Below are 23676 nucleotides of genomic sequence, written 5' to 3' on the forward strand. Positions count from 1 at the left end.
AAGAAATCCCCCCTGTAAAATCAGGATGGTGGATACCTTACAGGGTAATTAGATTCAAAACATAGAGAACCCCTCTAGGCAAAACCTTAAGTTACAAAAAGATACACAGACAGAAATAGTTATTCTATTCAGCACAGTTCTTTTCTCAGCCATTTAAAGAAATCATAATCTAACACGTACCTAGCTAGATTACTTACTAAAAGTTCTAAGACTCCATTCCTGGTCTATCCCCAGCCAAGACCCAGCATACAGACAGACACACAGACCCTTTGTTTCTCTCCCTCCTCCCAGCTTTTGAAAGTATCTTGTCTCCTCATTGGTCACTTTGGTCAGGTGCCAGCGAGGTCACCTTTAGCTTCTTAACCCTTTACAGGTGAGAGGAGCTTTCCCCTGGCCAGGAGGGATTTCAAAGGGGTTTACCCTTCCCTTTATATTTATGACAGAAGCCTTTCCTAACATCTAACCTAAATCTCCTTTCCTGCAATTTAAGCCCATTACTTCTTGTCCTCAGTGGTTAAGAAGAACAGTTTATCACCCTTCTCTTTATAAGAACCTTTTACATACTTAGAATCATAGAATCATAGAATATCATGGTTGGAAGGGACCTCAGGCGGTCATCTAGTTCAACTCCCTGCTCAAAGCAGACCAATCCCCAACTAAATCATCCCAGCCAGGGCTTTGTCAAGCCTGACCTTAAAAACTTCTAAGGAAGGTGATTCCACCACATCCCCAGGTAACACATTCTAGTGTTTCACCATCCTCCTAGTGAAAAAGTTTTTCCTAATATCCAACCTAAATCTCCCCCACTGCAACTTGAGACCATTACTCCTTGTTCTGTCATCTGCTACCACTGAGAACAGTCTAGAGCTATCCTCTTTGGAACCCCCTTTCAGGTAGTTGAAAGCAGCTATCAAAGCCCCCCTCATTCTTCTCTTCCGCAGACTAAACAATCCCAGTTCCCTCAGCCTCTCCTCATAAGTCATGTGCCCCAGCCCCCTAATCATTTTTGTTGCCCTCCGCTGGACTCTCTCCAATTTTTCCACATCCTTCTTGTAGTGTGGGGCCCAAAACTGGACACAGTACTCCAGATGAGGCCTCACCAATGTCGAATAGAGGGGAACGATCACATCCCTCGATCTGCTGGCAATGCCCCTACTTATAAAGCCTAAAATGCCATTGGCCTTCTTGGCAACAACGGCACACTGTTGACTCATATCCAGCTTCTCGTCCACTGTAAGCCCTAGGTCTTTTTCTGCAGAACTGCTGCCTAGCCGTTCGGTCCCTAGTCTGTAGCGGTGCATGGGATTCTTCCGTCCTAAGTGCAGGATTCTGCACTTGTCCTTGTTGAACCTCATCAGATTTCTTTTGGCCCAATCCTCCAATTTGTCTAGGTCCCTCTGTATCCTATCCCTACCTTCCAGCGTATCTACCACTCCTCCCAGTTTAGTGTCATCTGCAAACTTGCTGAGGGTGCAATCCACACCATCCTCCAGATCATTAGTGAAGGTATTGAACAAAACCGGCCCCAGGACTGACCCTTGGGGCACTCCACTTGATACCGGCTGCCAACTAGACATGGAGCCATTGATCACTACCCATTGGGCCCAACAATCTATCCAGCTTTCTATCCACCTTATAATCCATTCATCCAGCCCATACTACTTTAACTTACTGGCAAGAATACCATGGGAGACCGCGTCAAAAGCTTTGCTAAAGTCAAGGAACAACAGGTCCACTGCTTTCCCCTCATCCACAAAGCCAGTTATCTTGCTATAGAGGCAATTAGATTAGTCAGGCATGACTTGACCTTGGTGAATCCATGCTGACTGTTCCTGCTCACTTTCCTCTCATGTAAGTGCTTCAGGATTGATTCCTTGAGGACCTGCTCCATGATTTTTCCGGGGACTGAGGTGAGGCTGACTGGCCTGTAGTTCCCAGGATCCTCCTTCTTCCCTTTTTTAAAGATTGGCACTACATTAGCCTTTTTCCAGTCGTCTGGGACCTCCCCCAATCATCATGAGTTTTCAAAGATAATGGCCAATGGCTCTGCAATCACATCCACCAACTCCTTTAGCACTCTCGGATGCAACGCATCCGGCCCCATGGACTTGTGCTCGTCCAGATTTTCTAAATGGTCCCGAACCACTTCTTTCTTCACAGAGGGCTGGTCACCTCCTTCCCATGCTGTGCTGCCCAGTGCAGTAGTCTGGGAGCTGACCTTGTTCATGAAGACAGAGGCAAAAAAAAGCATTTAGTACATTAGCTTTTTGCACATCCTCTGTCACTAGGTTGCCTCCCTCATTCAGTAAGGGGCCTCACTTTCCTTGACTTTCTTCTTGTTGCTAACATACCTAAAGAAACCCTTCTTGTTACTCTTAACATCTCTTGCTCACTGCAACTCCAGGTGTGATTTGGCCTTCCTGTTTTCACTCCTGCATGCCTGAGCAATATTTTTATACTCCTCCCTGGTCATTTGTCCAATCTTCCACTTCTTGTAAGCTTCTTTTTTGTGTTTAAGATCAGCAAGGATTTCACTGTTAAGCCAAGCTGGTCGCCTGCCATATTTACTATTCTTTCTACACATCGTGATGGTTTGTCCCTGTAACCTCAATAAGGATTCTTTAAAATATAGCCAGCTGTCCTGGACTCCTTTCCTCCTCATGTTATTCTCCCAGGGGATCCTGCCCATCAGTTCCCTGAGGGAGTCAAAGTCTGCTTTTCTGAAGTCCGTATTCTGCTACTCTCCTTTCTTCCTTGTGTCAGGATCCTGAACTCGACCATTTCATGGTCACTGCCTCCCAGGTTCCCATCCACTTTTGCTTCCCCTACTAATTCTTCCTGCTTTGTGAGCAGCAGGTCAAGAAGAGCTCTGCCCCTAGTTGGTTCCTCCAGCACTGCATCATGCAAGACAGTATCAAAAGCCTTAATAAAGTCAACATATACCACATCTACCACTTCTCCTCATCCACTAGGCTGGTTACCCTGTCAAAGAAAGCTATTAGGTTAGTTTGACATGATTTGTTCTTGACAAATCCATGCTGATTGTTACTTATCACATTATTATCTTATAGGTCGGTGCAAAATTAAGCAACTCCTTTTCTTAATTATTTGCTACATTATTTTTCCAGGTACTAAAGTTAAGCTGACTGGTATGTAATTCCCAGGGTTGTCCTTACTTCCCTTTTTATAGATTGGCACTACATTTTGCCCTTTCCGGTCCTCTGGAATCTCTCCTGTCTTCCATGACTTTTCAAAGATAATTGTGAATGTCTCAGATATCTACTCAGTCAGGTCCTTGAGTATTCTAGGATGTATTTCAGCAGACCCTGGTGACTTGAAGACATCTAAGTTGTCTAAGTAATTTTTAACTTATTCTTTCCCTATCATAGCCTCTGATCCTACCTTATTTTCACTAGCATTCACTATGTTAGACATTCAATCGCTACTAACCTGGGGCCACTGGACAATCAAGGTGCTATAGGAGCATTCAAGGAAGACAAGGCCATTGTGGAGAAACTAAATGAATTCTTTGCATCAGTTTTCACTGCAGAGGATATGAGGAAGATTCCCATAACTGAGTCATTTTTAATCTCAGAAACACTAACTTTGATATGTTACCTATTACTTACATCATCCTCTATACCAGATGACTGGAAGATAGCTAATGTAAGACCAATTTTTTAAAAAGGCTGTAGAGGCAATTCTGGCAATTATAGGCCTTAACCCTCACTTCAGTACCAGGCAAACTGGTTGAAATTATAGTAAAGAACAGAATTATCAAACACACAGATGAACACATTAAAAAAGTCAAATTGACTCTTCCCCAGCATAAAGAGAAATCATGTCTCACCAATCTATTCAAATATTTTAAGGATGTCAATGAGCATGTGCACAAGGGTGATCCAGTTAGAGTATACTTGGACTATCAAAAAGGTTTTGAGAAGGTCCCCCACCAAAGGCTCTTCAACAACATAACCAGGGTGGGAATAAATGGTCAGTTTTCACAATGGAAAGTGATAAGTAGCAGGATCCCCCAAAGATCTGTACTGGGACCTGTGCTGCTCAACATATTCATAAATGATCTGGAAAAGGAGGTGAACAGTGAGGTAGCAAAAAGTCAAGGAAGTCTAAAGCTGAATGTGAAGAGTTACAAAGGGATTTCACAAAACTGGGTGACTGGGCAATACACTGGCAGATGAATTCAGTATAGACAAACACAAAGTAATGCACATTGGAAACAATCCTAATTATACCTATAAAATAACAGGGTCTAACTAAGCTGTTACCACTCAAGAAAGATCTTGGAGTCACTGTGGACAGTTCTCTAAAAACATCTGCTCAATGTACAGCAGTAGTCAAAATAGCTAAGTGAATGTTAGGAATCATCAGGAAAGGGATCAATAATAAGAGAAAATACAATAATGTCACTATATAAATACATTGTACGGCCAAACCTGGAGTACTGCATGCAGTTCTGATGGTCTCATCTCAAAAATGATATATTAAAATTGGAAAAGGTACAGAGAGAAGGGCAACATAAATTATTCAGGGTATTAAAGACCTTATATAAAATGGAAAGGAGTATTTGTGGCACCTTAGAGACTAACAAATTTATTTGAGCACAAGCTTTCGTGAGCTACAGCTCACTTCACCGGATGCATGCAGTGGAAAATACAGTGGGGAGATTTTATATACACAGAGAACATGAAACAATGGATGTTACCATACACACCGTAACAAGAGTGATCAGGTACCTGTAGCTCACCAAGGTGCCACAGGTACTCCTTTTCTTTTTGCGGATACAGACTAACACGGCTGCTACTCTGAAACCTATATAAAAAGACTGGGACTCTTCAGCATAGAAAAGAGATGACCAAGGGGCGATATGATAGAGGTCTATAAAATCAAGAAAGGTGTGGAGAAAGTGAATAGTAGTGTTATTTACCCCTTTACATAACACAAGAACCAGGGGACACTAAATGAAATTAATAGGCAACAGGTTTAAAACAAACACAAGGATATACTTGTGCACATAATGAACAGTCCACCTGTGGAACTCATTGCTAGGGAATGTTGTGAAGGTCAAGAGTATAACTTATTCAAAAAAGAATAAGTAATTTCATGGAGGATAGGTCCATTAATGGATATTAGCCAGGATGGTCAGGGATGCAAACCTAAGCTCTGGGTGTCCCTAAACCTCTGAGTGGAACCTTTGAAGTATCTTGCACTGACCACTGTCAGAAAACAGGATCTTGGGCTACACGGACCATTGGTCTGACCCAGTAGAGCCATTCTTATGGTTTTACGTATTGCCCACTGGGGATCTTGCTATAGTACTGCCCTCTCCACTTCCCTACCATGAGTTGTGGTTTAAAAGCCACGATATAGTCATATTCCCTCTTTGGGCTGACTGAGCTCTTGCATGTTGATCTAGAGTGTATGATGCAAGGGTTTAGCTGTTCATTCAGGCCTTTGCCTGAGGGAGCAAGTTTCAATGTGTTCAGTTTCAGCTGCAATATTGAGGGGACTTGCCTAGTTCTTGGTGTTTTAAATAAATTCACAAGTACCTAGAGAGGCCTGAATGGGCATTTTCTTTATACATCAAAAAATAAATATCCACCAAGCATTCTGTCTAATTTGTTTTAGAGTGGAAAGACACCCACTATTTTATGTGTATACAGTGCTTAATTTGTGAGATTAGAGAAAATGAAACATTTAAATACTCACAGTAACACGTTCCCCTGAGTGGATTTCCAAGGTACCTATTTTCAGAGTCACAGCTGCAGAAATAAAAATGAACTGAATTACTATTAAACACATTTTATAATTTTAATACAACATTAGAGTGAACATTTTTTCCCCAAATGTAAGGGGACAGTTTTAACTTATTAGAGGTGGGGATAAGTAAATGTTGAAGACATTTGATATAAGATAGTTCCAAACAAATGAAACAGCACTGTCTTTAGCTATGTATTAAATTCACAGGTAATTTGAGATCTGGAATGTATATACTGAGAAGTTAAGATGAGAGTTCAAAATCTTCAAAATTGTTACATCGTTCATTTTGTTTTGTTCTACAGCAGTAATATACTATACAGTTATTCTTTGTTAACATGCATAGTTTCAGCCAAATAGTCTAAAACCCAAAAACAATAAAACCATTTTTTTAAATAATCTGTTTTAAAACAACACTGGCAGAGGCAAAATAAAGAAAATGCTATGGTCCCTTTTGAAATTTTGTTTGCTATATCTGCTGTAAATTACAGCTATCATCACCTCCCCTTCATGTTCTCCATAACTCACTTCTTAGCATGGCAGAAATGGGGGGAATGGCCATTTTTGGTGTGGTTACACACAGTGTAGGGATGTAGGATACAAATAATAAATGAGATTGTTCAAAAAACATTTATGAATATTCTTAGTCATAACTTTTATGTTTATTTCACTGCTAATGTATAACCAACATCTACTCAGATGTATGCAGTCACAATTCAAATACATCTCGAGAAATAGACTTTTCTAGAAAAATACAGAACCCGAAGAACTACACTATGGCTTTAGGTTACAGCCCAGAGGAAGTGGTGGACACCCTTCAGCTGCACCATTCTGCCCAAGCTCCTGTTATGCTGAAGGGGGTAAGAGTAATTTGCAACACCCCTTTTTGGGGTGCAGCATACTCCCCCATGTACCCAGCTAGCTCTGCTAACCAGCAGAGAGTGCTACACAGAGGAAGAAGCCACGATTTTACCTGCTCCCTGCCACTAACCACCCATTTCCCACCCACCTGCTCCCAGAGGGTAACATCTGTGGCAGAGCCCCTGCACTACACTGAGCACCAGGAACCAAAATCCAAGAGACCTTAACCTAACTGTGAAAAGCTCCATTTCAGCTCCCTGTTCTGCTAAGTGACTCTCTTCCATTTATGCCCAGTCTAGCCCTTAAGCAGCTGAAAATATACAGTGCTCCTACTACCACTGCTCCAGAAGTCTCAATGCCTCGTTTGTTTCCTGTCACGTGACCCAATGTACATGGAATGCCTTCAAGTCACCTTCCTCATAGCATTCAAATCCCTCCTGGAATATTATTTCTGCCATCTTGCTTGTGAGAAGTAGGGGAATAAAAAATGGAGCTGTCCAGATGTGTTCTTGCCTTACTACATAACCATGACCTCTTATTACTGTTACTGTTACTCTTCCTCTTTTCTCTGTTTATCGTTTTCACTTATTTTGCAGTTCAATTGTGAGCTCTTAGAGTGGGCAGAAACTATATTTTTGTTTGTGTTAGGTGTCAAATTCATTTTTGGAGCACTGAGAAAATCATTATGATTAATTACAATTTACAACAATAATAATTAAATGAGTAAGAACATGAAACAAAACGCAGAATTCCCTAATGTCTCTAAACAGATCCTCATAGTCAAAGCGTGTTGCAACCAGCCTTTCATTGATTAATTTCTTGAAGTAGTTACTTGTATTGCTAAATAAGATGGAGCAGTAGCTATTGTGTAGGTGACAAGGCATGTCAATGCCAGAAGTTGAAAAATATCCCTGTCCTATTTATAAAATAAGTTGTTCTCTTCAGCTTTATAACTCTTATGAAATAACCTACAGAATTTCATAGTGATTAAATGAATAAGACTATAAGAAATTACTCTAAAAACCTACATAATTTAATAGAAAATGATAACCTTTCTCTTGGTTTATGAACCATTCCACAGAATTCTCTAGCAGAGTTATAATTTTCTATTAAATTGTATAGGATGGTTCAGAAAACCAAGAGAAAGGTTATCATTTTCTATTAATGTCTATAGAATGTTTTCCCTATGGGAAGGTCTGGATCAGTCATTGTCATTTTTTGTGTTTCATTGCTTTGTGCTCTTCAAGAAACTTTGGTTGCAAGAGAATGTTGCATTAGATTTATTTTATTTATGAGCAATATTGAAAAACTGCTTAACTTAGATGTCATATCATCTAGCAATTTCCTGAATCTGGAGTATACTCTAATTATAACAGCTTAACTCCTAAGAGAAAAACAATTTAAGTTTTAATTTTCTCAAGTTTGTTTTGCTGTTGATCTCCTTAATAGTTCTCACACATAATATTTAGTTGTTATTGTACTCATTTTATTCAAAAATGCGGGAAAATACCAGTGAGTCTTTGTTACAACATCATAGAAGAAAATAAGCATCAATGGCATTTACAACATAACTCGATTCTCCCATGGAATTAATGCAGCTTTTCAGAGTTTTGTCTATTATACATTCCAACCAGCTTCATGTACCAAAGGAGAAGATAATAGCACCCATCGCCCTGAAAGAACTGTTGCAAATTACAGTTTAATGGCAAATTTCTCATTCTGTATAGCTAAAAACTTCCTAAAATTAGCACTCCAGGAAAAGTATTATGCTAGACACAGCATTCCAAAATTGTTATTTTTTGTTCATCTTCTCAGTAACCTCATCATTTATTAAGTGCATACATATTGTAGTACACACAAAAACAATGTTAAAACATTATTCATGTGACAAAGTCAAGCACTCAGTCAAGCATTATGCAACCTTGATTCAGCCCCCTTGTGTGTTCATTATTATACAGGCAGGCCTGCCGACAGGGGGGCAAAAGAGGCAATTGCCCAGAACCCCACCCCCCCCAGGACCTCCCGCCAGCAGCGGGCCCCACCGATCAGCTTGTTCCCATCCCCCCTAGTGCCGCTGTCACCCACTGCTGTCAACTGTTTGGTGGCCTGCCGGAGGCACTGGGGGGAGGGCGAGGAGCAGGGGATGGGAAGAGGTGGGGTGGACCTCTTGAGCACAGCCCAAGCTGGGTGGGGAGCGGAAGCTGCCTCCTCCCCAGCCAGGCTCTCTCAGGCAGCTCCTGGGGAGGGCTGCAGAGCAGAGATTGGGAGGGGCCAGCATTAAAAGCAGCTACCTCCTGCTCCTGGCCTGGGCTTCTGCTGCCAGGGAGAATGGCGGGAAGGGGGGCAGGTGCAGCAGGAGGACAAAGCAACCTCTCCACCCCACCCCCTGCAGGTAACATGGAGTGGGAGAGCACGGTGGCCCTGGGCTGGGCACAGAGGGGACTACAGGTGACCTGCCCTTTAAATCATGCCCCCGCACTCTGGGGAGGCACCAGTTGTATATGGGGTGCCCTCAGGAAAGGGGTGGGGGGAAGGAGCCTAGGATGGAGCAGGGTGGGGCGGGTGTCAAGCACCCCCCAGGAAATCTGGAAGTCAGCGGCTATGTTCCTAGGCGTGCACGGGGTGGTACTGGCGGCAGCAAAGGCAGCCAGGCGGACATGTGGAAGCCCAGGCCGTGCCGGAAGAGTGTGCCCAGCAGTGCAGCCGGCAGCTAACTGGGCACCAGTGGGGACCCATTGACTGTTCTACCCTGGGACCCAGAATTCCTGTCGGCAAACCTGATCAGATATATTTTCCACAGGACCCCTGCTTCAATCAGTGGCCAGGCTGGACCTGCTCTGGCAATGAATCAGGGATGGGCAGTGAAAAAGACTGTTGTCTATAGAACCCCTTCCTCAACTGATTTAGTTGGGGATTGGTCATGCTTTGAGCAGGGGGTTGGACTAGATGACCTCCTGAGGTCCCTTCTAAACATTATATTCTATGATTTGCTGAAAAAATTTCTTCATGTGGCATCACACTGACACCCAGATGGTTAATCAGACCCCACTACATAGACCTCTGCCACTTGAAGTAACATAGTAACTGATAGCAACAGTAGGGTGTCAGCCTCTATGTGGACTAGCACTAGAAGGGGATGAGACTCTTTGCTTGCCAAATGGTTTCAGTTAATTGCTGAGAGCAGGGGGAATGGTGAGATTCCTCCTCTACACAGCCTCTGTGCCAGCAGGAGGGTCACAGAGAGTGTGAGAGTAACAGACTCCCTCTTCTCAGTTCCAGTACTTGGCCCTTTTCCAGCCTGGAAAAGCCGCAAACAGGCATTCCAGGCAAAGTCCGGCTTAACCCCTATAGCTCTGTGTTGGCGCATGCTCAATCACTTAGGTAGGATGTGTGAGAGAATGGGGCAAACTCAGTTGCTCTCTGTGGAACTGAAGTGGAAGGCTCAAGTGAAGTCTGGTCAAAACTAGAGCTGTGAGAGGCTCAAGAATGCTCAGTTTGAATAGAATCTTCAAGAGTTTCCCTGCTAAAAATCAAAGGAGTTTCCACTGAGCATGAGAGAAATATCATTTTTCGAAAACTGTTGTGGCCAAATCTTTGCAGATTTTTATGGGGATGGCATAAGGCGCATCCCTAACACAAAGTCCACTCTCTGTCAAATGTTAACTTTTTGCTCCAAACATGAAGGTGCTAGAGATATTCAAAGAAAAAGTTTTAATTTTTTAACATGGGTACACCAATGTATTTTTCCCTGGCTTCATTTTTGAAAATGGCTGGACGATTTTGGCTCAAATTTTCCCAAAAAATTCAGTGAGAGGCAGATATCTTGCATAGAAAATTTATCTCAATTAAAGTTCTGACAAAATTATAAGCAACTGAAAACAGGGTCTTTATCATGGGCAGTGTCAGGCAACCTTAACAATAGAATCATAGGACTGGAAAGAACCTCAAGAGGTCATCTAGTCCAGTCCCCTGGATTCACAGCAGGAGTATTATCTAGACCATCCCTGACAGGGGGTTACCTGCTCTTACAAATCTCCAATGATGGAGATTCCACAACTTCCCGAGGCAATTTATTCAAATGCTTAACCACCTTGACAGTTATGAATTTTTTCCGAATGTCCAACCTAATCCTCCCTTGCTGCACTTTAAGAACATTGCTTCTTGTCCTATCCTCAGAGGTTAATGACAACAATTTTTCTGCCTCTTCCTTGTAACAACCTTTTTATGTACTTGAAAACGGTTATGTCCCCTCTCAGTCTTCTCTTCTCCAGACTAAACAAACCCAATTTTTTTCAATCTTCCCACACAGGTCATGTTTTCTAGACCTTTAATCATTTTTGTTGCTTTTTTCTGGACTTTCTCCAATTTGTCTACATCTTTCCTGATATGTGGCACCCAGAACTGGATGCAATACTCCTGCTGAGGCCTAATCAGCATGGAGTAGAGCGGAAGAATTACTTCTTGTGTCTTGCTTACAAAACTCCTGCTAATACATCCCAGAATGATGTTTGCTTTCTTGGCAACAGTGTTACACTGTTGACTCATATTTAGCTAGGAAGCAGTACTGCAAAAATTTCCCATTTTGAATGTGTGCAAGTGATTGTTCCTTCCTAAGTGGACTACTTTGCATTTGTCCTTGTTGAATTTCACTCTATTTACTTCAGACCATTTCTCCAGTTTGTTCAGGTAATTTTGAATTTTAATCCTATCCTCCAAGAACTTGTAACTCCCCCCCCCCCAACTTGGTTTTGTCCACAAACTTTATAAGTATACTCTCTCTAAATCACTGACCGAGATATTAAACAGACCTATACCCAGAACTGGTCCCTGATGGACCCCATTTGAGATGCCCTTCCAGCATTACTGTGAACCACTGACTAACTACTCTCCGGGAATGGTTTTCCAACCTTATAGTAGCTCCATCTAGGTTGTATTTATCTAGTTTGTTTATAAGTCATCCATGCAAGATGGTATCAAAAGCCTTACTATAGTCAAGATATACCATGTCTATTGCTTCCTCCCATCCACAAGGCTTGTACCCTGTCAAAGAAAGCTATTAGTTGGTTTGACATGATTTGTTCCTGACAGATTCATGATGACTGTTACTTCTCACCTTGTTATCTTCTACCTGTTCGCAAATTGATTGCACGTTGATTGACTGTAGCTGGTGCTACAGGCATGCCTATAATAAAAACTCTCCACTCTCATGGAAAAGCCTGTGGGTGGATTTCAATGAATGAAATCTCCACAAGGATCCCTCCACTAAACTCCACCCTAACCATTTCAGCAGAAGAAATGTTTTCCCACCCACCTCAACCCCTGAAGAAAACATCTTGCCCTCAGATCTGCAATCTTCTGGCTCTGCTATGGCCTCTCCTCCTGGCTGCAAGGTAGCGTTAGATCCATGGAAGGGGGAAGCTCTACAGAAAATATACCACCAGACTGTGTTAACTTTTCTGCATAAACTCAAGGGGGCCAGACAAAGATGATGTATTTGTCCAGCCTTCAGCCCCAACCCCAGTCTACAATCTCTTCTATTTCCCCAAAACAGATACTGGAGCCATGGAAGGCTCTCCTCAATACATCGCTCTGGGGATGATGAGCAGAGGCAATAACAGTACTTTTTACTACTGTACTTGACCTTTCATCCAAAGATGGCAAAGCTCTTTAAGTAACTTGATTTCTCACATAGTCTCATAGCTTGAACATAGGCATATAAAATTACATCCAGTTTTTCGGAATATCTTTAAGTTGGCAATTTTGAAAAGAAGAGTTACGGCACAATGCTCTATTTATTTTCTTTTAAAATCGGAGCATTTTAAAGGATCTGCTTTTCCTTCTCTGTCATTAAGATTGTTCAAAATTGTCTATTGCAGTAGCAAGACTATATATTGTATAACAGGTATAATTACATGATGCAAGTTATTGTGAGTTAACAGGACATTTTTGATTGCTCTGGCCCTTATATGTTTCAATGATAGAATTAGATCACAAGTTAGGCAGTATTCAGAAAATACCATATTTTATATCTGAACACAAATGTCCTTGATTTTATAAAACAAAAAGGAAAAAAATATGGACTATTCAGCTTACACAGATTGAAATTCCTTGATCTGAATCTATGAGACTTAATGCTTTATAGAAAAAATATAATCAAAACCTTCTTAAATCTGAACAGTCTAGAAAGTTTCAAGATTCACATATAAGGTTGCCCACTTTAGGAATCACAATGATTTAAATGTTCACAACTTTGAAGTATTCTGACTACAATGCCTGTCCAAATGATCGTTTTTGTATTATACTGTTTTTATTATCTGCTGTCTCAGACTATGACCCTAAAAGTAAGCATTTTACATCTAGGAACCCGTTATTTGTTTGGTAAGACTCTGTACTGAACTGTTCTGTATTTACCTATAAAACTACACAAATAATAACTTCTTACCGTGAAATGAAGAGGTATTTAATTAGGGGATTCCTTCAAAAATTTAATCGTGAAAAATAATTCTGTGACAAAGCAAATGTATTATTTCTAAAAGGAAACTACTCAAAGTTTATTGAATTCCACATCAGTAAAGCATAATCTATCTATACTGCTCAATGGAAAATACTTTTTTTGGAATTCTCCTCTTTTTTCTTCAAATAAACTCTCTTATCAAATTTGTGTTAATGATCTTCTTTTTACTAATCCATGCTAACTATCCTTAATTAAATCTAGTATTTCCACATGTCAAATTATCCTGTCCTTGATTATGGACTTCTCACTCCCCAAGCATGCAGATCTTTTATTATAATTATTATTTGTGTTACAGTAGCAACTATAAGGCTCATTGTGCTAGCCATTTCTCACAAGCATCTAGTGAAACAATCACCCTGAATAATTTATAACCTAAATAGGCAAGACAGACAAGGGGTGAGAGAAGAAACACATTAAGTGAAGTGGCTTTCCCAGTGTCACAGAGCAGGTCAGAGACAGAAGCAGGCACAGAACCCAGGTCTCCCCATCCAGTGGCTTGTCTATCAGACCAAATTGCCTTCCACTAGCATGTAGTTGACTGGATCTTCGTCGATTCCCATCCCAAAGATGTCATACAACATAACTTTGATGTAAATAAAAATAAATATAATAACCAAAAAAGCAAGTGCACATAACTTGAAAATATCCATACAGTCTGTCTAAAGCAATGTAAATATCAATGCTTACAGAGATGTTGAAAAAAGAGTGAATTATAAGAAAGAAAGAATTTGACTGCATTTTTAGTACTTAATGTTTTGCAATTTAATCTCACATAAGTATCCATTTTTGCCTCTAAGAACCATTAACTCCTGCAAACAGCTATAGAATTGACCTTCAACACTCCTGAAGGAAATATGACAATGCAATTTTACAGTTAGCCATTTTAGATGTTCTGGCATAATGCATGAAGAACTGATGTAATGCCTGTAATATAAAACCAAGCTAAGCAATGCATTGTACAGCAACAAAATATTTTGATATACTTCCTTTTTTGTGTGTGCCTATTTTCAGTTGAAAGATACCACTTAAATGTATAGTTTTTCAGTGCTGTAAAAAATGAATGAAATAGTTTTTTTTTTAAAGTAACCTGCATTTATTTGTTCATAAGAATACATACTCTAGCCTCCAGTTCAGGTCTACCTAGTAGTTTGATACTCTTTGTACTGTTCTATTAAGCATGTGTATTGCTTTTTACAAGTCAAGAAATATGGTTTCAATTACAAAAGCCCTATTCCCTGAATTAATTCTATCATTATAGTACTTTAGTTATTACAGTAATTGTTTTGTACTTTTAAAAAAATCCAATATATTGTTTTGAATAGTATCTACTTTCAAATGCACTTACAGTATTTGGTTATACTTGACACATATAGTATATTTCAAATCTTTCAAGCAGGAATTACATTAGATACTTTATATATGCTATAGGACTATGATCGTTTGCTTTAAGTGGTAATAATGAATTATCAGTACTGCTCTGGCATGTTTCCAAAGATACATCTCCTATTTTCAAGGACAAAGGGAAGAATGTTTTAAACAGATTACTTACAAAATCTATGGTTTGTTCATTGACCTTTTGATTGCCTGTTATTTCCAGTTATTCTCTAACCCTTTCAATTCGTTTTGTGGTTAGGTATCACATTTGTTATTTTTGTTCTAACCAGTTATTTTGGTTCTTTCGAAGTTCCAAGTTGTGGTGTACCTGTTAAGTTTAAAAGCACATGAACTTAGGAAGCCCCCAGTGCCAACCTATTTCAATGCATCCTCTATGTTAAAGGTCGCAACCATATGTGGATCTTATGCTTTAGCTTATCATCATCTATCTACCTAAATGACAGCCAAAATATACTCTAATATAAACCTATAAACCTATTATAATAAAAACAAATAAGCAAACCCATAAGAAAAAAAGATATATAGGCAAGCAAGCAGGTTAGCCTTAGATGTATCTCATGAACCTGTTATGTACATCAGTTCATTGCAAGGACACTTCTGTGGTTGAATAATGTACCTGTAGTCAGAACTTCTCCTTAAACTGTATTTTCAGCTCCCCAAATACTTGGGGTTTTCCATTGGGCTGTTTATCTGTGCAAAGTTTGTCTGTTCAAAGTTCCTAGGCCTCAGGCTTTATGCTAATTTTCTGAAGCCGATGTCTTACAGGATACAGGCCTGTAGGTTTCTTGCATTACTGCAGAATATAATGCAAAGCAATGAATATAATAAAGGCAAGCTAGCCTACTGGGCTACATTGTTTTAATTTATGAAAGCACCTATCATATTGTCTCTAGACACTTGATGGTTTAAATATAATCTTTTACTAAACTGCACTAGGCAGTGTACTGTGTCTATACTGTGTCCTATCATAAGCATGCTTCTATGCATGTTGATTGAATATCCCAAAAAAGTTGCACGAACACTGAAGACATTCAATTATTGCACGCTTTCAAGGAGTATAACTTAATAAAAACAAGTAAAGAGTCAGAATTTATTGCCTGTTTCCCAGCAACAAAAGGTGCACTGTCACACTACTGCTACTCTTCATACAATATAAGCTATGATTAATTTTACAATAGTGGCTTCTAGGATATTATGGATCAATAATAATGGTTGAAATGACTTCCCTGTGCAGGGGACCAGCACAAGTCCCATGCACCAAGCAAGCCCCAGTTAAGAAGTGCATGTAAATTGTGCTGGCCCTCTACACAGAGGTGAATTTCACCCAACCTGAACTAATACAGGATTTCTGAGGGGCTTCTGGATATGCCCATGGATATGCCCATGGACTGATAGCAAAAAGTAAAATAACAGTCCTGAGGTCAGTTTATGCAGCACCAGGAGAATGCAGATATATTGAAATAACCTTGTGCAAGATAGTGCATAGGCGCATTGCCATATATGGGCCCATTTCACTCATTTTGTGAACCTTACACAAAAATGCCACATATCTCAAATGCCCATGCATAGTGAGTTCTCACCCTAGTTTGAGATTGGCACCTTTGGGTAGCATTTGCAAGTTAAGTTCTCTCTGAGTCTTTCAGCTAGACTCAGACTGTTGAACAAAATAGACAAGAAGTTTCCAGGGAGGGCCAAGTGAAGGGATCCATTTGAGTCTGATTGACTCATGGAAACTAGATATCTTCAGCCTAGGAGATCCATAAGCATCACCCCTTATGGCAACAACCCTCACCACCATCTTCCCCATATCTGACAGAACCTAAAACCAAGCTAGATTTACATCCTAGCTTTTTAAGCTCCTAGCATTTTCTTGGGGAAGAATCTTGACCAGGGTGGCAACCTTGTTCTATAGCTCCACCTGACCCATGATTAATGAAGGGCTGGTGACCCATATGAGAAGAGCTGCAACTGAAGAGTGGTAAACCCTTCATTCAAATGAATCCCACTGCCACAAATCAGGATTCTGGGACACAATACCATAAGTGTGGCTGTTTTTTCCTCTAGCCATGGCTGTGTTTAATCCCAAACCCTTGTAGTTTGGAGAAGATGGGAGATGTAGCTCACATCCTCCTCAGAGAGAATATTTTTTACTCAACTATCTTCCAAATGGACACAGTTTCTGTGACTCTCGCAAACCATTATTACATGTTCAAAATACGTGGTGCAAGGTCTTGTTATCTGTATTACATATTGACTTCTCATTCCAATATCTTAATCATGGCTCTCAAATTCCTAGGCCACTTTTAATTCTAAATTAACTTTCTTGGACTGCTCCTGTAGAAACCCAGGGAAGGTAGGATTCTCCCCAGTGGAGATAATGCCGCAGTGTTTCTCAGTAGAAGAACAGTATTTGGCATCACATAATTCAGACAGATGAGACGTCTGGTTCTTCTGAGTCCAAACAGCAGGCTTCAGAAGGCTGATCCTCTGCTTCCCCGCCCATACAGCTTGAATTGAAGCATCATCAGTGTTCCAGGAAGCACGGACACTGCATGCACGAGAGCCCTGAGTTTAAGAGGTAGTGGGAGTGCTGGCATCAAGACCGCAGTTTACCACACTGACAACACTGACTCTCTGGGTATAAGCACTGGCCTCAACAGAAAAAGTCCTCTGACTGCACAGAGAAATCCTACTTTTGCCAATGCAGAGTGACTGGGCCAGCTCAATGAGCAAATATTGATACCTAATTTCATTGACCACACCTCTGCTTCAAACACATGACTGCAAGTGGAGAAAATCCAGAGGTCTTGATCTAAAACTGCCTACATTTTGGCGCTTTGAAAGAAATGCAGTGAGGATCTACTGGCACTCTCTAAATGTCTTCTGCATCAGCCTCTTGCATGGACTCTAATAAACTGGTGCTCACTACCACTCAAATTCTCATGCCTCTTCAGAATCAATAAATCAATGCCTGGGGAAGCCCTCAGCTTCACCTGTAATACTGCAGGATGGGGAACTGCCTCACTGGGTTTACCAGAGGTGAAGTTGGGTCTGCACCAATGCACGTATTGTTGACACTGAGTCCTGGAACTCAGGGGTGTTTACACTTGTAAGCTCTCTAAGCCAGCCTCATTACTGGAGCTTCCCTGGTGAGCCTCAATGAGGGCTTGAAGGTGATTCCTCTTTTATCAATCCTCAGGATAACAGGCAAAGAGGTACTGGGTGTCTAGTGAAGAGTCTGAGCGTTGGCTGCAGTGGTACAGTAATCTGCAGGGATTTCTTTGCCGATTGTTGTCAGCAAAAAACTGGCTGAGTCATTGAGAGGAAAGAATTTACACTCACCTGGAGATTGTAGCACCACAGCCAGTAGGGGGCCTGGCTCACATTCCACTTTGCTTTCACACCTTTCAAAGATCAAGCTTACAAGCTTGAGTTCCACAAGCATCACACTAAGAAGCTAAAAATCAAATGTGAAAATTCTGTTCAGATGGTGTATTTGGTGAACAACAGTTTCTGTACACCTAATTCACAGACATATTATAAGGCTTAACCAATTGTCTGTGAAGAGCTTTGACAGTCTCAAACAGAAGATGTTATATAATGGCTAAATATTACTGGTTTTTTTCCCTAATTCCTTAATCTGTAATTTCTCTATGCTGAAGCAAGTAAACTAATAACCTACTTATGTGCATGTCACTGCTGTATCTAAAAGTCTCTTACCTGTATGACCATCGTACTCTATGGATCTCTACCTTTTGCATCCATATTTAATTTTGTCACCTCTTTGTTTTATTTCTGAGTCTATGAACAAACAAATTGGTCCTAATTCAAAACATGGAAGCACCTACCTGCTCACTTCTCTATATTCCAAGCTGCTTCCATTCACAAGCAACCTCTGTTTTAGATATCAAGACAGTTCTTTGTATCCCTCAAGCTAATGGTAATCTAAAAGTACCAGGATTAATGGTTTCAGATGGGACTTATTAATAAAAGGATCGGGAAGATTATTTGTGTCTTCTTGTAAATGCATATAATTATGTCCTACAAACAGCATTTTTTTCAGTAGATTTTTTTTCAGTAGAACTCGTCTCCTATCTACTTAATTCACTAAAAAGGCCTAGATCAGCCAGACTTTCTTATACAGGCCAATTTCACTTACCAGTAATAAAATAAAAGATTCTAGCTATGTATATAGAATATCTATTTCCAGTTTTTCTTTATGCCATTCAAATGCAATTCCTCCAGGAAGGCACAGGATAAACAACATTACAAGGCTTTTAAATACTCTTTCAAGTTGCAATATTTCAAACACAAAGTAGTTGTTTTGCTTTGTGCAACAGAAAATAACTAAAGTAGGTGAGAAAAGAGCTCTGTTAGATAAATATATAATTCAATTAAACTGGTTAAGTGATAAAAAGACTGCCAGTTCTTATTAATTCTTTGGTATTCTATAGCCTCATCTTTGTCACAGGAACAAAACTAACTGTATCCATCATTGGGAACCATCTGAGTAAAAAATAGTTCAAGTGAGACTTTATGAATTAGAGAACAAATTGACTTCACATGCCAGTGGTTTGTTACCATTCATTTCTAATCTGGAAAATCCAATCTCCAATGTCCCACTGCATTTCTTTAGAAAAAGGAATTGCCTTACTTGTCAGTCTCCTTTCTCCATGAATGAAATGTCAGCTGATCTTGTAACATATATTTTGGGTCTACTATCAGTGATGGACAGAAGCTGTTAGATGCGTCAAGGCAACAGGGCAAGCCTTGGAAAAGGGGACATGCTCACCAACTTCCTATCACAGTTTGTTCTTCTAAAACAACAAAAATGACCGAAAGCCCCCTGTATTCACACCCTATGCACTACTGTAATAATCTTTTTACAAAATATGCCTTGCGAGGCATCATCTTAAAACTAATTACTTGCTGGTCAATATCATCATGGTGAAATGTATATAGCAACATTATATGTAAAGTTATAAATTCCCCCGTATGATGCTATTAGCACATGTTCAAGCCCACACACCCCGACTAGGCAAAAGTTGTTAAAACAGGTTCATCCTAAACGAAGGAACGTGGGTTTACCTCAATTTACATATAACTAGTAAACAGGGTGCTTGAGACAGCAAAGGGGGAAATAGCAGGAGACAAGGCAAATCTGCCTTGCAGCATACACATGGGAGCAGAAAGAGCATGGAGACACCTTCACTACTCCATGTCCCCACCTTTCCTGTTTGAAAAAAACTTTGCTTTGAGGGGTAATCCTGAGAAGAATCAACTTCAAAGGGTGATTGAACTATAAAAGTGAGAGGCAAAAACACCCAAAGTATCTCTCCCTCTCTCATCTCAGACAACATAGGAACCAACCCTTACACTTTGGGGGCCAATTCTGACCTGAAAATTACATCAGCAATGCTGCTGGGAACCTGCGGTAAGGATTTTACCTTGAACCAAATATAGCTTGTCAAGTATTAGCTACTAGAAAGTGTTTTATCTTAACTTCTCTTGTAACCATTTCTGTCTTAAAAGCCTTATACTTGTACTCACTTAAAATCTCTTTGTAGTTAAATAAACTTGTTTAATTTTTATTCTACACTAACCCAGTGTTGTGTTTAAACTGAACTGTTTGTTAACTCCACTTAAAGTAGCAAACTATAGCATACTGACCCTTTACAGGGGCAATGGACCTCTAATATCTGAACTGTCTAGGAGAGGGCTGAACAGTGCAGAACACACATTTGGGGGAAAATTCAGGACTGGGGTCAACCTGCAGGTAGTAACCAAGGCTGCTGGAAGCTAGAGTGTGGCTGGCAGGTTGCTGACAGGCTGCTGGGGTCAGAGTTGCTGGACCATGGCTGTAGCTATACACAAACACTCAGGGTGTGACCTGCATGCTAGTAGGCGGGTTGTCAGTGGCCCAGATTGGAAGCTAAAAGAGCGAAGCATGTGACGTGCCCAAGGTTGCATGGTGGGTGATGACACAACCCCTCACTGGTCTGGACTGAAACCCAGAATGTGGCAAGTGGTAAGCACAGAGTTAGAGTGGTTGATTATACAAAAAGTTTGATCCCCATAAGGAATGTCTTGAGTGGCCACCTAACATTCATATTATGACACAATCTCTCTCTCTCCTCCTCCCTGCTGGGCACTTGGCCTGAAGAAGAAAAGGACTATATGCGAACTGAGGAACACCCAACTCTTTCAATGAGCGAATTTCCTTAAATTTATGGTATGGTGTGTAAGCTTGTGTGTGCAAATTGTTCTCAAATTGTATTGTGTTATTTAGAAGGAATATGTTTCAGTAGGTTTTTTTCCCCTTTTCCTTTTTCTATAGTGGACTGTAATTCATGATTTCATAGAAAAGACAGGTGGGCAAACAAAGAGGGGAAGAGTTCTGGTGCATTTTTCCCCCTATGCCATGGAGTCCCCGGGCGATGCTCTGGAACTGCTCCCCACGAAACCAGTCAAGACTCTGGGGAAGTCTCCTTTCTGTGAGCAGACTGTCTTCAGGACACACAGCTCACACAACTTCCACCTTCCTGGGTCTGACCTCGGAGCATTCAGCATCCTCAGCCCCTCCGTGCGCTTCCCACAGTAAGTCCACCCAGGCAGGGTTCTGGGGAAGCCAGAGGGTCCTACACCCCAACTTCACAGTCAGATGTGACTCTCAGCCAGCCAGTAAAACAGGTTTATTAGATGACAGAAACATGGTCTAAAACAGAGCTTGTAGGTGCAAAGAACAAGACCCCTCAGCTGGGTCCATTTTGGGGGGGCAGTGAGCCAGACAACCACATCTGCACTTCACTCCATGTCCCCAGCCAGCCCCAAACTGACTCCCCCTCCAGCCCCTCCTCCTCTGGGTTTTGTCCCTTTCCCGGGCCAGGAGGTCACCTGATTCCTTTGTTCTCCAACCCTTTAGCTCTCACCTTGCAGGGGAGGAAGGGCCAGGCCATCAGCTGCCAGGAAACAGGGTGTTGGCCATTCTCTGTGTTCAGACCGCTGCACACACCTGCCCTCTAGGGCTCTGCAATGATCATACACCCTTATCCCACCACCTTAATACTTAAGAACTGCCTAGGGAAAACCGAGGCACCCCCACACTATTCAAAGGAAACATTAAGAACAGTCCTGCTTCGTCAAACCCTAATATCAAATATTTTCTGTTTATTTCTTTTTTTAAAAAATGTAATGAAAATAATCCAAGAGAGATACGAGCTGGACACTTTGCCTGAAGACAAAAGATTTCAGAAAACTACAGAACAGTGTGATTAAAAATGTGACATCAAGCAAGCCCAGGTACCTTAATCCAGTCATGCTAAACAAACAGCAAGAGACAGAACACAGATTTAGGATGAAATATTTAGAAGAGGTTTTGAAGATATAAACAATTATAAATGCCTTTAAAGTGACAGCCAATATGCACAGCAATTTATGTAAATTCCAACAATGCATATTAAATAAATAAAAAAACCCAAATCATCATCAGGAAATTATCAAGTATTATCATAGCTAGAACTTTCTCTCTTTCATATTACTGTATAGGATGTCCTTCCATTCATTCTGTATGTCTCTCTCTCTCAGCACACTTTCTGTAATGGCACTGGCTCTGGTGAGGCTCTTTGGCATCTCTATTATACAGTGTTCCTGTTTGACATTAAATTATCTTCTTTTTTGGCAAGTAAAAATAGGGGAATCTGAGTGTTACAATATAGAGATGTTTGAATTAGCTTCTGAGGAGACTAATTTGGGAGTTAGAAAGTCAATCTCTTTCTCATGTGCTGAAGCACTAAAGTAAGTAGTAGCCAAAGCGTAAAAAGCACACTGCCAAAGTTTTCTTTTTTTGTAGGCTTCTTCACTATTCACAAGGAACTAGTGGCCAGATTTTTAAAGATATTTAGATGATTTAAGCTGCAGATAGGTGCCTACTGGAATTTTCAAAAGTGACTTAGTGCCTGTCATTTATTTCAATGGGAGTTAGGTGCCTAGGCAGTTTTAAAAATCTTACTAGGTTCACTTTTGCATCCTTGGGTTCCTACATATATATATTTTTTATATCTGGCCCTAGGAGCTGATATTAGAAACTCTCAGGTAGAGTCAACAGAATCTGCAGTATATGCCTTCAATCTCTTGTAGCACTACTTATTTTTCTGAATCTTCCACCTATTACAGTGTATTGCCCCTAGGCCACTACTGTATATGCTTTTCACTTGCATTTCTACTTAAGGGCCTTTTTAAAAAAACCCTGATATTCTATTTACAATATATTTTCACTCTTAATCTTGTCATTTAAATCATTGTCTATTAGTCAGATTTTCTTAAAATTTCACACTTGCTAAGGTAACTTTCATCTGCTTTCCCCAGAGGACCAGGCTGTGAACTCTTTATTCACTGTAGTGAAACTACTCATCCAAATAATGCTACTGGAGTAAATAGGACCAGTCAGGGGAAGGACTATTCATAGAGCTGGTCAAAAATGGAATTCTTGTCCCATGTGAAAGTCTGAGATTCTGAAATTTCAATTTGTCCTGATTCAGGATGCAAGCTGGACATCTCAGACTTTTTCATAAAATGAGATATTCTGAAAAATTTTGGTCTGACCTTACCAAAATATTCCCCTTTGATAAGGTCAAAATGCTTCACTTTTGACTATAATATTGTTTGCTTTGACTATATTATTTTATATGAAGGTTTAAACATTTTGATTTTTATACAATATAAAATAGAAAACAAAATGTTTTGATAAGACAAACTAAATGTGTCAACCTTATTGAAATAAAATGTTTTAATAAATTCCCAAACTTTCTAACAAAACTGATACATTACCACCACACGTTTTGATAGAATCAGATCAGCATTTTTCTGACATAAAAGTGTTCCATCAGAAATTTTTCAATCAGTTTTAGCTGCTCAACAGTGCTAGTAAGGGGTTCACAATTTAACGCAGACTTAAAAAAATATATAGATAGATACACCAGGTGAGATTCTTAATCCCAGTGGCAGAGAAATCTAAAGTGGCTTAAAGCTAAATTTCTGCTGTCCCAATGTTGGGGTACTCCAGGGACTATCCCACGTGCCCCCTCATCCCAACACACCCTTCTCATCCTCAACCATGCCCCAACATGCACCTC

At 40.4% G+C, this 23676-nt stretch overlaps 1 protein-coding gene across 7 annotated transcripts in view; it reads right to left on the bottom strand.

Annotated features, from left to right (window-relative positions):
• The window catches only part of ATRNL1 (attractin like 1), a 1086620-nt gene that overhangs the window by 581616 nt on the left and 481328 nt on the right, over positions 1-23676 (bottom strand). For 5 of the 7 annotated variants that reach the window (XM_073354269.2, XM_073354267.2, XM_073354264.2 and 2 more), the window contains one exon: positions 5728-5780. The exons of 1 other annotated variant lie outside the window; for it this stretch is intronic. In XM_073354269.2, coding sequence (XP_073210370.2) covers positions 5728-5780 — 53 coding nt within the window. Of the gene's footprint in view, positions 1-1431; positions 2219-5727; positions 5781-23676 lie in introns of those variants that run through there. One more of the 7 variants, XM_073354270.2, reaches the window with a different exon arrangement.

This window comes from Lepidochelys kempii, chromosome 7 (genome assembly GCF_965140285.1).
Source record: "Lepidochelys kempii isolate rLepKem1 chromosome 7, rLepKem1.hap1, whole genome shotgun sequence".
In the NCBI taxonomy this organism is placed as follows: Eukaryota; Metazoa; Chordata; order Testudines; family Cheloniidae; genus Lepidochelys; species Lepidochelys kempii.